This window comes from Pavona decussata, unplaced genomic scaffold (assembly GCF_977016875.1).
Source record: "Pavona decussata unplaced genomic scaffold, jaPavDecu1.1 SCAFFOLD_238, whole genome shotgun sequence".
NCBI classification, from domain to species: Eukaryota; Metazoa; Cnidaria; class Anthozoa; order Scleractinia; family Agariciidae; genus Pavona; species Pavona decussata.
The window spans coordinates 780,770-795,000 of record NW_028145643.1 but is presented as its reverse complement, the minus strand read 5'-3'; the positions used below and the strand labels follow the sequence as shown (position 1 = coordinate 795,000).

At 37.8% G+C, this 14,231-nt stretch overlaps 1 protein-coding gene across 4 annotated transcripts in view; it reads left to right on the top strand.

Moving 5' to 3' along the window:
* LOC146457631 (uncharacterized) overlaps positions 1-14,231 on the top strand; it is a 31,081-nt gene that overhangs the window by 8,221 nt on the left and 8,629 nt on the right. Inside the window, exons 1-5 of one of the 4 annotated variants that reach the window (XM_085091690.1) lie at positions 1,659-1,792; positions 5,194-5,639; positions 8,471-8,618; positions 10,214-10,350; positions 13,871-14,006. In XM_085091690.1, the coding sequence (XP_084947816.1) occupies positions 5,241-5,639; positions 8,471-8,618; positions 10,214-10,350; positions 13,871-14,006 (820 nt within the window). In that variant the 5' untranslated portion in view covers positions 1,659-1,792; positions 5,194-5,240. Of the gene's footprint in view, positions 1-1,658; positions 1,793-4,417; positions 4,620-4,892; positions 4,912-5,193; positions 5,640-8,470; positions 8,619-10,213; positions 10,351-13,870; positions 14,007-14,231 lie in introns of those variants that run through there. The other 3 variants (XM_085091689.1, XM_085091688.1, XM_085091686.1) reach the window with 3 other exon arrangements.

Sequence of the window (14,231 nt, the reverse complement as noted above, 5' to 3'; positions counted from 1 at the left end):
GGCGGAGTTTATCTGACCTTAATAATGATAATAATAATAATAATAATAATAATAATAATAATAATAATAATAATAATAATAATAATAATAATAATAATAATAATAATTATAATATATAAACGTTATTAAAAGTGACCAACTCTTAACACAACCCTAAGCATTCCTGAAGCGCTGCAACTAAGACCTAATTGGGCGCACATACGGTTTGAGAGAGGACTGAACTGGCTGGCGGGAGAGAGTCGCTGGGAGACTGGTGAGAGAACGACGTTTTGTGAATGGTCATTTGTAAGAATTTTGTGAAAGTTAAACTTCAATGTGACTTTTTCTGCGTTTTTAGCAACTCCGATAAATCTTCGCAAGCGTTAAGACGTTGTCATATGCATAAAGTTGGTCATGAAAATATGCCGTAACTTATTACAGTTTATGTGGTAGCCAAGACTCTGGTACAAATTGTCGCTCCCGAGCGCATGGCAAATAACTTATCAGTATAACAGGAACTCGTTTTGACCCAGCAGGCAAAAAAAAAAAAAAGAAAATGGAGGTATGTCTTAATTCTCACGACAAGAACGAAATACAACATTGGCCATTTTTATTTTTAAAACAAGACTCTTACTAAATATGTCTGAAACAGGGACGCAAGTCTTACGATTTCCGCCGCTCCCTCCCGAACAGCATCTGATGGCAGCTGGTAATCGAGCCTAGCAAGTCTTGCAATATTGGCTAATAGTTTTTTCAACCAGTCACTGTTATATCTTCTCTCTGCTTCTCTGAAGAATGAATTGGAAAATTGTAGAACATTAGTTTTTTTTTTATACTAAATTTCCTGTATCCGTTCCAACTTTTCCCAATTATAACTTAAGTGCCTAACGATATCAAACGATGCGCTACAAAAAAAGAGAAATTAATCATCTAGTATTTTAACATAATGACATATAATTAACCACTTCTGAATAGACAAGCTAAAAAAATGTTTATGTCCTTTTACTCTGCGCCGAGCATTTTTGTTTAAAACGACACGTAAAACATTGTGGAGCTAGCAGTTTTTTAAACGAATGGAAGTATGAAGACTTTGACGCATTTATAAGTGGACAACATGCAAACAGCATCAGTTTAATTCAATTCTCTTGACATGCAGGCAAATCATGTACAAGAGCATGGACAAATATCGTGAGCGCTTTTGAAAGGGCGGACGCAAGAGGCAATTCAAAGGAAAGCGTTTTAACACCTGTTGTCTTCGGTTCTTCCTCTTTTCTTAGTTCCGATCCCGGTAACAATAGTTTTTGGTTCCTTCAAATTCACATCCTAGTCTTAAAATTAGTTCTAAAATACATTTCTTTGGCCAGATTTGCGATGGTCAATCCGCAAAAAAGCTCAAGTTAATAGATATCTTGGGTCAGGGGGCAACACATCTTTGATTTCCTAAAGTGGGCAGAAAGAAACAATTAATGAACAAATTAATTCGCTAATGCCCCGCCGGCGCCGGTTAATTGCTAAGTCGGATATTTTATCGAGTCAGAGGAAGCGTAGGAAATTAAGATACCGGAAGTACGCACAATGTTCATTGTGGCAAAAATTAGCCGGCTTTCAACAAATTGTCGGAAATTTTCCATGGCTATCAAGTGTATCAAAAACCGCGTAAGTTATTATAACGTGGAGATGATAAGTTTGTTTTGAAAGGGTGTCAGTAATTTCTTCCGCTTGCATTCTTTACGTGGCCAAATATAAATAAACCGCAAACGAAAATGCTGCAGGTATACGTAGGATCTGTGAAAGATCTAATCAGCCAAAAATGGTAAGTAGCTCATATAACTGCAAGGTTGATCTAACTACGAGGAAAACTTAACACGACATGACATGACAGAGACCAAACCGAGAATCAAAGATAAAGCCTAATTCAGTAAGGAAAAGTTTTATGTCATGTGGTTACCTTAAAATTTTGTATCCGTTTTGTAAAATATTGTATCGTAATCATGTGTTCAGAGTATCCTGAACCGAAAACCCTAATTATAGTAAGCGGCTTAAGTCAGAGTCTCCTCTAACATCCTCTAGGCATCCTGGCCACTGCCATCAGCTTTCCTTCCTTTCTTTTTTTTTTTTACGTACAACAGGCGAAAAAATGTCTTAACCTTTACATTCCCAAAAACGTGCATAAAAAAAGAAATCAGTAAATCGATTTTGCATCAAACTAAATAAAAAGCACGTCGTTAAACGTACTCGTCAATGGTTGTCGTTTTCAATATGGTTTAATTCTGTCTACAGAGTACTCAAAAGTTAGAAACTCGTGATACATGAACGTTTTGAATTGCATGCGAGTTTGCATCTTGTTTTATCTTCTCTCTGTTTCTCTCGCCGTTGGACGATGATAAAAGGTTTTGTTGCCTAACTTGACTAGAACGTTGAACTTTGACTTAGAAGGGGAGGGGTAAGGAGGACTAGTTTAGCTAGTGCATTCCTTTATTTTAAGATACTCCGTTTTGTGGACAAAAATCATTTTGATTAAAAATTTTTTAAAACGTTCTCTGGTTAAAAATTGAAAAGGTATGAGCTTTCGACAACCGTCCTATCACTCTTCAACAGATAAAATATGAAGAGAATATGAAATGAGGACTAATAAATACAAAAAATGTACAATATAGGTGACAAGTGTGAAAAACTTCATTTGTTAAGAAGAATAAAGTATTGATTAGGGAGTGGGCATGAGTTATTGTCAGCGTCAACAGTTTTTCGCGGTATGCCAGGACTCAAGGGTCTTAGCTTAAGGTGATTATAATTGGACAGAACCGCTAACGAGGTTGCTCAAAAAACAGGACATACAAGTTACCAATAAACCTCTAAAAACACTCCAACAAGAATTCCCGGCTCCCAAATTTCGTCCTGTAAAAGTAGATCAATGTAACGTCGTCTACAAAAATCACTGCACCACATGTTCGTGAAGCTACATTGGTGAAACAAGAAGGTCGTTCAACACCGGGAAAATGGAACATGCTAGAAACGTGAAAATGCGTGCCAAAGGTTCTAATGTGGCTAACCATGCATGCTTGGTCCAAAAACCACCAGATTGACTTTGAGAATGCCTCAATCATTGAAAGTCCAATCATCGCCACCTTAAGGCCCTTGAGTCCTGATACCACGAAAACTGTTGACGCTGACAATAACTCATGTCCACTCCCTAATCAATACCTTATTCTTCTTAACAATTAATGTTTTTCACATTTGTCACCTGTATTGCACATTTTTGTATTTATTAGTCTTCGTTTCACATTCTCTTCATATTTTATCTGTTGAAGAGTGATAGGACGGTTGTCGAAAGCTCATACCTTTTCAATTTTTAACCAGAGAACGTTTTAAAAACATTAATCATCTTAGTTACGGCTCTTCAATTTTCTTATAAAATCATTTTGTCCGAATCTAAGATACTGACCCTCGTGCAGACAAAAGGAGATGCAGATTAACCGGATTACTGTGATATTGTCATTTGTTTATTCTGCAAGTCATAGCAACCTTGAGTCAAAGAGAGATAGACAGTGATTGACATTGTACTTCTCCTTACATCAGCAATACATTGTCAGGTAGAAAGGGAGGAGAATAAAGAAATTCATCAAACACGGGATACTGTTCTGATGTAACAGCAAATTTTAAAATCTTACTTGCAAGGAAATGTACGGCACAGTCGTTAGAGAATAAGCATTTCTATCTTGTGCTACCCTGGTACCAGGGATTTTCTTTCTAATTCTTTCCTCCTCAAACAGAATTGGGCCGCGAAGCAGCGACAACGAGCTACAGCAAGGCTATACTTGTTTGAGAAAAAAGGAGAAAGAAACCCTTTGGGATCAGGGTTTCCTTTTACTGGATGGTTTGGATTAACTGTTTTTGTGTTTTATTACGGCAATGCAAATAAGGTTACACCATCCGTGCTTGAATAACTTTCAGTTTGAAAACAATCCTAGAAAACAAGTCCACGAGAAGACGGATTAATTGAAATAAATCGGCTGCCGAAAAGTTGTGCGTCATCACGCCTCACGTGCAGTATCAACAAAGGAGGTCAACAAATTAATAATAGCAAAAAATATCCTCGATCGTTTCATTTCCAGATATCAGTTTGCGTTAGTTGCGTAACTAAATAGTTTTTAAACACTTCTACATTTTCCCATTACGGTTTAAATGACTGAAGTTTTGATAACTTTTCGATGGAAGGGAAAAATAATGATACCGGATGAAAGAAGTTAAAAGGTCTGAGTTTTGTAAACTTGCGACCAATTTTGATTTCATGCCATTTGTGATTTTCGGTTTCCATGGCAATTTATTTACACACAGGGGACATGAAACATGGAAGTGATTAAATTAATGAGGGTCACTATTGTGTATGACCCTTACTGTTGTCATTCAAATTAACGCGTTTTCTGTTCTCCAAGAGTTACATTTATTGGTCCAGCGACGGATCCATTTGATGATCACAAGTCTGTGGTTCGTAATGCTCTCTCTTTACGACTTAAGGGAACACTCCGCGTTACATCAAAACAATTAGTGATGTCATCTTTAACATCGTGCAAAGATTTGGAGCGCTAATTGATGCCTTATGAACGGTAGAGCAAGAAAGCGTTGGATTGCAGTATAATCAGGTGACAATTGCTGTTTTATTCAGCGGCGAGACTGTTCGTGTCAACACTTTCCTGCAAAGCTTGGCTAATTATCTTTGAATTATTGCTCATCGACATTGCAGTTAAACAACTGGCCAAAAATTAATCTACATTCTTCATTTTTGTTCCCTTGTTGTATGCACGGTAGTAGGTATTTTAAAGGTCAAAATCCATGTTTCAGACAAAGTCGGAAATCCGCGTGCATTCCATCTATCCTTTCACAATTCATGGCCGCTCTTAGCTCTTCAAGCTTTGACAACACGCATGGTTACGGGTAAAAGCAAGTTAAGATAGAATATGCGGACCATTAATCCCTGTGAAAGCGATGTCCTTGTTTGGGAGTTTTAGGCGTACTTACACAATTTGTTTGTTCAAGGCAAACTCGGCAACAAGAATCTCTGAATTACACCGCGCTAAAACAGTTTTCGCCACTCGTGTTGGTCTGTAATTTCAATGTATTCGCGTATTACAATAGTATAAGACAGATACAAAACTGTAGTAACAAAAGTAATCAGTGTTATGCTGTTTTGTTTCATGTCTGCGTTTCTACTTACAGATGAGCGCGGGAGTCCCGCAACGCATTGTGGGATTGTAAACCCGGTGATGCAGGGAACTGAGGATCACAACGCCAATGGGGTGACAGGGCAAGTTGGACAGAGAAAAATATCGGCGAGTAGAAAGTTTCATGAGAGTAGAAAAATCGAATCTACCAACATGGCTCGACCCATCAACAGAAATATGAACGGGAACGTGAAGCATCAATCAATGAATGGGCAAGCGAAGAAAACATCCACGACCTCTCTCGACCCCAAGAACTTCTTCGAAGCCGCCACTTTGCTCGGAAGTGTAGGTTCTCTTAGGGCCGCTGAAACTACGGAAAAAGTTCGGCGAGGAAGTACTTCTCATGAAGAAGCTGTTTACAAGGGCTTCAGCTTTCCATTCGAAAATCTGGTGTTTGAAGGTGGTGGAAATAAAGGCATGGCTTATGTGGGAGCTTTACAGGTCCGTATACTTTAAATTGTTTTGAGTTGTATTGTTTTGACAAATCACGCTCTGCTAAGGCCGAATTCCTTCGCTACCGAGTGTTTACTTAGTAGCGCAGTGAAGGGGTTTTTATTTTTCCGTTCGGTGAAGCAGTGTACACGTTTGAGTTTCAGAAATTTGTTCTTGTTTAGATAAAATCCGTCGCTTCTTTTATGTCACTCGATTCTTTTTAAGCTGATGTCGGGAACATCTTTTGACAGTCAAACTTGTTGAATAGCATCGCACCACTGTTCTTTATAAATGTACAGTCTTGCTTTTCTTGACGTTTTGCTTCTCATCTCTAAAGGACACTCTAAACGTTAGTAAGTTAACACAGTGAACGCCAAAGATATACGTGTTTTACACGAATAACAGTTAAAATATTTTCGCACAATTGTTGTGAGTTCATAACGCTTAAATGCGTAGATATTTCATTCAGCATTGCAGTGTGTGCGTTAATCAGTGGTTAATTGTTCGCCATTTGCATATTTTGATTCATTATGGCGATGGAGTTTTATTCTCTCAAGTAACAAAACAAGGAATGTACTGAGATTTAAGGTTATATTGAGATTAAAAGGCTTTCCTAAACGGAACTTTCTCAGGGGACATTTCCAATCGAAAATTAGCCTATTTCGAGACATGCAATCGTTGTGTTATTTCGTTCTGTCAATTGATTATTCCTTTTGAAGTTTTCGTAGACGTCTTATGTGGTCCTGGCTTAAATCTCGTCTCAACTGATAAATGGGCTCTTCTCTGTGAAATTATGATGATTTAGAGCTGAAAAGGATCGCTGTTCTTGACTGACTTAAACAGGATATAGTGCATAAGTTTGTATTATTTAAGCTCATAAAACAAAGTCTTAATATCATTTTAGTGGGTAGCTTTATACACTTCAGCGTGTAATCACTGTTTATAGAGCAAGATTAGATTGAAGTCGATGCTTTAGTACTGGTGAACTTGTATCAACACAGTTTAAGTTTGTTACTATTTTTCTAAATTTTATTTGTTCATTTTTTTTATTTAAAAAAAGATACAATTGATGAAATATAATATATAAAGGTCATAAATTCAAAGAGAAGATTTTATGTCTGGTACAGTTGACTCCCGATAACTCGAACCTTCAAGGGAAATTAAAAAAGGTTCGAGTTATCGAAAGTTCGAGTTATCGAGGGTAAAATTATATAGAAAATGAACTGAAAGGAAAGGAAAATTGGTTCGAGTTAGCGCGAGGTTCGAGTTAGCGAGGGTTCGAGTTATCGGGAGTCGACTGTATATTATAAGGTCCTTCCCAGGCGATATTTGTCATGTTTTAAGCCTTCAGGCAACTAGCCAATGTTTTACATATCTGAGAGAGTTGCTTTCCGTTTACACAGTATCTCAAGAGCATTTTGTAAATCATTGCCAAGCTACTTCCTTCCTTAATCAAAACTTTTTCCTTCAGATTAAAGGAAGTCTTAAAAATAATAAGATAATTAGAGGAAAAAAGGAAGGAGATTATAATAATCCAGTAAGACAATTAAATTATTTTAGACTAAAGATTTTTTTCAATGTGTGCAAATTATTAGCTCATTTTACCAAACTTGTTTGTTCAAGTTTCTACTTGGCGATCTGCAGTTGCCGTTACGACCCCATTCTGCTATAAACTCTTTGACTTATCAGCTCTTTCTCACCCACCCCCCCCCCCCCCAACTAAACTGGGCCCTGTGGTAATGCCGTCAAACAATAAGTAGGTGATATAAAAATATGTATTCAACGTCATTCAGGGAAAGGGGTTACCGGGGAGGAGCAAGGAAAATGGGGATTTGGAAATCTATGTGTCATATGAGAAAAACAATGAGAAACCTGGGGTGGGCTCGTTGGAATTTTTTGGTGGAGTGCTACTGCTAGGCTTAGTTGTTATGTTATACCAAACCAGAAAATAACTAGGCAATACCACCCCAAGAGATTCACACAATTAACCCCTGCGAGTATATTTACTAACAAATTCAGTGTTTACGTAAGAACTATACCAGAGTGGAATTCATTTCCGGCTGGAGTAATTTTGTCCAACCAAGTGTTGAGGCATTCAAGACCCATCTCACTTCTTTTTTATCCTGACAATGATTAAGTTACTTTAAACAGCGATGTTAGTAGTTAGCCTGTTTTTCTTTCCTTTTCTATTTGCGGTGATATGTGTTTATCCCATTGCAAATGATCCTTGTAGATGTCGATGTAGTTCTCCAAACTCTGACCCTGTTTCAGACTAAAGTATGTAAATTTTCCTGTACTGGTTTTCAAGCTGGTGTGACCTCTAAAATTCATACCCACTTTCAGACTGTCAGTTTAAAATAATTCAAATTTATACCCATTTTTGGACTAAAATGGCTAAAAAAAATTACCCCTAAGAGTGTGCAGAGGTCATAGGAAGAACGAAATTCTGCCCTCACCTCCCCCCCCCCCCCCCCTTTTATTTACCCTCACCCAGTTAAGTGTCACTGGGGGAGCAGCGATGGTGCAGTGGTGAGAGCGCTTACTTCCCACCAATGTGGCCCGGGTTCGATTCCCAGAGGTTCTTGTCCTTGCTCCAAGAAGTTTTTCTCCGGGTACTCCAGTTTTCCCTTCTTCTAAAAAACCAACATTTCTAAATTACAATTTGATCTTGATTGTTATCAAGCACTTTAATCATGAGCCTCTGGCTTGGTAGATTGCACAAGCATTCCCTGCGTTATTGGCATCAAATAAATTAGACTTACTTTACTTTTAATTACTTTTACTCCGGTGGAAAAAAAGGATCTCAACTACTCACTGAATACAAGCCATTTAATTTTCAGGTGTTGGAAACTGCTGGCATCACAAAAAACATCAAGAGAGTTGCGGGTGCAAGTGCAGGGGCAATAATTGCCACGCTTATAGCTCTTGGCTTTGATTCACAAGACTTGAGGGAATTCCTGGAGCAGGATTTAAGAAGAATTTTAGTTGGTGAGTGGAGGATACATGACTTTGTATTGCTACAATAATTGTTGCAGACAAAACTGCTACAATGATACGCAACAACGCAGAGCCCCCCTCCCTTCAAAGCAACATTGAGTTAGGGGGAGGGGGGGGCGGTGAAGGTTTGCTACTCTCTAGGTGGTGTTGTCTTTAAGGTAGATTGAAATATATGCGCAAAATTCGCAGTTTTCTTAACAAGTCTTGTCCATCGTTAGAATTTCAAAATGTGCGTCCTGAATTACTCGCTGGCCAATGTGATCATTTTCATGCTCTGATGAAGCCAGTAACATTGTTTATACCTGTCAGAAGCTGGGAACACATTTTAGGTGTGGCATGCAAGCTTTCACACTTGAGTTTGCTGGTGAAAAGTTGAATTAATTTTCACTCACTGCAGACAATAGTAATTTTGATGGCAGGCTCTAATTATTTGAGTCGACCTAGATGGCGGACTGTAATAGATGGTCAAGGTGTAATAGGTGGTGTAAGCAGTGTCCCTTTACCTCATCTTCACTGTATACATATATGTTTTCATGTTGAGTGGTACATGTACATTAGGCCTCTACTACCTCTGCCATTAGCCCACTGTTTAATGTATGCTGTCAGTATGCACCTCATTGCTGAATGTCCATCCAGCTTTTTTCCCTTCTTTACTGTCCTTCACCATACCCTCGTTACTACAGTTGAGTCACATCTACAGTGTACTTTCCATGGACATATCCTGTGCTGATTTTTGAGCAACATCCTGAGGCGGGGGGGGGGGGGGGGGGGCATGCAAATGATGGAGGTACGCATGAAACATTCTGGAAAGAACCTTAAAACTTTAGGTGGTAGTAGGAGCTATGTGTAAATTGAACCCTAAGAAAGGGAGAGTGATTTACAATCTGTAATGGGGGAAGGGAGAACTCACACAGCCATTTATGTCCTTGTCAAAGAATTCAATTAAAGTGGGAACAGTTGTGGGTCAGAATTTTTAAATTAGACTTAGATAAATTAAAAGACTGCTTAATTTCCAGCTGGTATTTGAGACTCTTTACCTTGCCAACACTGCTTGTGAATAATTTTGTAACAGCTTTTTATGAAGTGTAAACATGCTCAACAAACAGTCTCACTCTTCCCAGTAAAGAAAGCTCTTCAATCCAAGAGCAGTTGTGAAATCCTGGCACATGCGCATAATGTAAACACTGCTGACCACAACTGGAACACTGGTGCTCTTTGTTGTTAACTCTTACACGTAAATTGTATTTAACCGCATTAGAATTTTCTGTTCAAAAAAGCAGGTTTATTTTTAGGCTTATAGAAATGGTTTAAAAGTCAAAAACTTGATTATGCTAAATGCTTTATTAAATTAAGTTATCTTCCATATAATACCTTTGGTTAATTATATTTGATCTGATCAGTGTTTTAAATGTAAATACAATTAGGTTGCACACAGTTTAAAAACAACAATTACAGACCGAGACAGCAGGTAGCAACAACTGCAACTGACAAATGAATGTATCTGGAACATGTACATAGAATGATCAGTGTGGCGTTATTACTCAAATTATTTGATTTTCTTTGTTTTTTTTTCTTTGCTCTTGCAGATCACAACTGTGGATACTGTAGCCTCCTTCCGAATTTGCTGAAAGGTTTTGGCTGGAATCCAGGCAAACGAATGTTAAGATGGTTTGGAGAACAACTTAAAGAGCGGACAGGGGATAGTGACATTACTTTTAAAGAGGTGAGTGAATTCTACGTTCAAAGCAGATACAACAACAACAACAAACTTTATTTACCCCAGAGTCTACAAAAAGCATTTAATACAATGTAACCCACAAATAATAGGGTAGCCTGCGTAGCAGTCGTTTCCGTTTCCTTCAAGCCAAGCGGGGTAAGCGCGCGAGGGCATTGGGCAAAAAGGAGCAAAAAAAGTAGGGGCGGGGAAGGAAAGGAAACGCCTGCCGCTGAGCCCAGACATTTTACCGAACGCCGTTCGTCAGCGAACGGGAGGCAATGATGTATTACCATTGGCCAATCGTCCGTCAATCAAACTCACAGACCAAAACGACATCCGGTTAACCGTTTATCAAAGATGAAAAGATGGCCGAGGCGGAAAAGAACTCTCTCGAGTGTCCTTTCGATTTGCTTTGGAAACGACTAAAATACTTTCGCAGGGAGATATGTTAATTCAGTTGAAACCGGAGCAAAGGACTGCTTTAAGAGCGAATGTCTATTAACATCAAGCAAAATCAAAATTCTTGGTCACGCTCAAAATATAGTTTTCATTGCGCTTTGGTTTGTTGGTAGGTATTATCGTCTCAACAAACATGGTGTCATTCATTTTTCGAAATCCCGCCGGAATTTTTAAAAATTTAAGAAAATTTGTTCTGGCTGTCAGCGGGCTCAAAGACACGAAAAGCTGGAAGCAAAATTGGCTGGTCTGAAAGCTTGTTTCGCATACGAACAAAGAAATTTTTATTTGAACTCTGTAATCATAAATACATGTAGATATAGGAGGCCTCAAGTAAATACTTTGCAGGAAAATTTCAGTTCTAACCACGGTCTGAAAAGGAAGTTTTCAATATTTTAGAACGGCTTTGTATTTCACGCTACGCGAAATACAAATTTATTCTGGAAACGCGAGGAAGTATTTTAGCCATGTGGGACAAGCTCATTCTGTCTGTAATTCCAGCTGTAAGCAAATGAGTTGATATTCTAAAACATAAGTAAAATTTGTCTTGGGTAATTTATCTACGCTTTGTTCGAGCGACGTAAAGTTCGAGAAAATCTGCTAAAATCTACTGCAACTTGAAGGAAACAAGTTGCCCGCCGCGATTCTGTTTTTGCTGAGATTTACCAGAAGTTAAAAATGATTGTTCTTATGTGACATTAGATGTGACAGTGTAGGCCCCAAGGGAGCGAAGCCATTTGGGGGCGTTCGGTAAAATGTCTGGGCTCAGCGGCAGGCGTTTCCTTTCCTTCCCCGCCCCTCCCCCCCGCTCCTACTTTTTTTGCTCCTTTTTGCTAAATGCCCTCGCGCGCGGCTTACCCCGCTTGGCTTGAAGGAAACGGAAACGACTGCTACGCAGGCTAATAATAGGGGTACTCAACTGGCTACGTAAAATAACCTCGGAGTTAAAAATGCCAGCCAGTTAACAGAAAAAATATTCTACATGTTCAGGCTGGGCACACAAACAATCATAGACACACTTGCAAAAATTTGAAGAAACGGAGTTCAAATAACGACCAGTAGACTAAATTATATATGTAGCAATCATTAAATAAATTATAAATAAATTAAATCAGTAAATAAATTATAGTTTTGAGTGACAAAAGAAGGGATGTACAGAAAACTAATAATCCTTGATATAAAGGTGTTTCATTTTCTTTTTAAACAAAGGACAATGAAGATTTCATATCTCTGTCATTAGAATTCTGTATTGATGGGCCTTGAAATCTTATATTGGATATTCCATGGTTTGTTCTTGCTTTTGGAAGATAATCTGTCGTGAATGAATGAGAAAGTGAAGAAGAAAAGATTGTTTGTGAAGCAACAAAAACATTTTCCTCTGTGTCTGACAAACCTATGACCTTTGTGATTGAAATATTATTGTAGCTTTAAATGTCAAAAGCTGGAGTACAGGGCAGTCAAAAGAAGCCATGGCTAGGAACTGGCTATTTCAGGCAAGAAATACAGTGAAGATGAATGACTGATCTTTGTAGTTTGGAAAATGACAAAGAGACTAAAAGACACATCTGAAGCACTTTATGAGATTTTTTTGGTCTGCTCATTCCATGCAGCCAGTCATTTTTGTTCTATAATTTCTGGCTGTTTTGCTTATAGCATCTTCATGAAAAGCATCTTAAGGTGTTAAGTTACAGATTTTGTAATTTGAACAGTCTATAACCCGCTCTAAAGTATTCTAAGAAGTTTAATTTTAACTGTGAAAACAGCTAGACGTGTTTCGCTAGTACTGGTCTGGATTGTAAACAAACACCTAAAGGGAATGATCAGCTACAGTGTATCAAGGGATCAATGACATTGACTTTTGTATTCAGAATTAAATGATTCAGTTGTCCATTGTTCTTAGAAAATTATAATCATTGGCAATCGTTTTTCCGGTGTGTGATCAGGGAGCACAAAAAATTCAACTTTCAGACAAAAGTGTCGGAATGTTATTCATTAATTTACCATGACTACTCAGCAGTTTCGAATGTTGCTAGGTAGCTACTGGTAGGGTACAGGCATCTTTTCGAAGTCCAGTGACTTACTGCATGAACACCATCCGTTTTGATGGCTGACTTAAGAGCCTACTTTAAACGTTATTGAAATTCTTTTTGAGTAAAGTTGAATGATCAAAATTATATTTCACATGACGATGGTGTCTCCTTGATAAAGGGTGCAGGTTTGCACAACAGCAAGTTCACACTGGATATAGAGATTCTCTCTAACAGTGCAACTGTTAAAATCTTCTTTTTGGCTATCTGTTGTTTAGCAATAACAGCTAAATTATTGAACTGACACAAGAACTAAGGGAATGCATGATTAATCATGTGCATTATTTTAATTGGAAAGCAGCTATTGTTTCAGTCAGTGATTATGGGTCATTAACAAAGCTGAATAGTCTTTTCAGGCCACTGCTGTCTTGCTGTTTTTAAAGCTATGAATGGTGAAGTTGATTTTAATTTTGGCCTCAAGAACAACATCAAACTCCATGAACATCTCACTCTCCATCTCCCAAAAGCCTCAACAAACTGAGACCTGTTGGAAAATGTTAAAATACTCTGCCCTTAAGGATTGGTACTCACTTGAAGCTGACCTTAAACAGTCCACGTCAATTGACAAAAGAAGCGTCTTTAATCTTAGGTGTTGTTCTACTCTATTGTATTATTCTATTGAACTTTGAAGTTTTAGACGACCGTCTAGATTTTGAAGACTTTTTATTGATGTTGTGATTGTCCTCATACTATCAAGTATTTCAATTAGTAATGCCCTATAATTTATTGATGCGTCATCTAGAGAAAAATATTAAATAACAACAACGAAACGAACAAAGAGACTTTATTAAGAAATAAAAAAAGGAATACACTAACCTGCAGGTAACTGTTGTTATTGTCAGTGGGTTAGTTAATTGTCTCACACAAAATTAATTAAAAACTTAAGACAAGAAAAAATAAATAAAATGGTAAAAATAATTATTTTAGTAGTGATTATTTCATTAGTTTTTATTGTCCGTGGACATTCTTATTTTTGCTTTCAGGTGTTTGAAAGATTTGGCAAAGAACTGTGTATTGTCGTTACCAACTTGAATCAGATGTCAGTGGAGTATTTTCACCCCAAGACTACTCCACATACAGCAATAAGAAGAGCTGTCAGGATGTCAGTTGCTCTCCCAGGTCAGTCTCATAAAATGTGGCTTAATAAATTCCTCCTCAACCATGCGTGCATCTGTTGTGGTTTAAAATATTTCAAACCAGTTTAATTTTTATTTTCCTAAATTGTCATGTATTCATTACCATTAATCTGAGACAAAGGGAAATCAAAATCAAACTGGTTTGAAAATTTGTTAGACCCAAATAAATCCTTTGTGGGTTGGCTAGGCTAAAACTAGACTCCCCAAA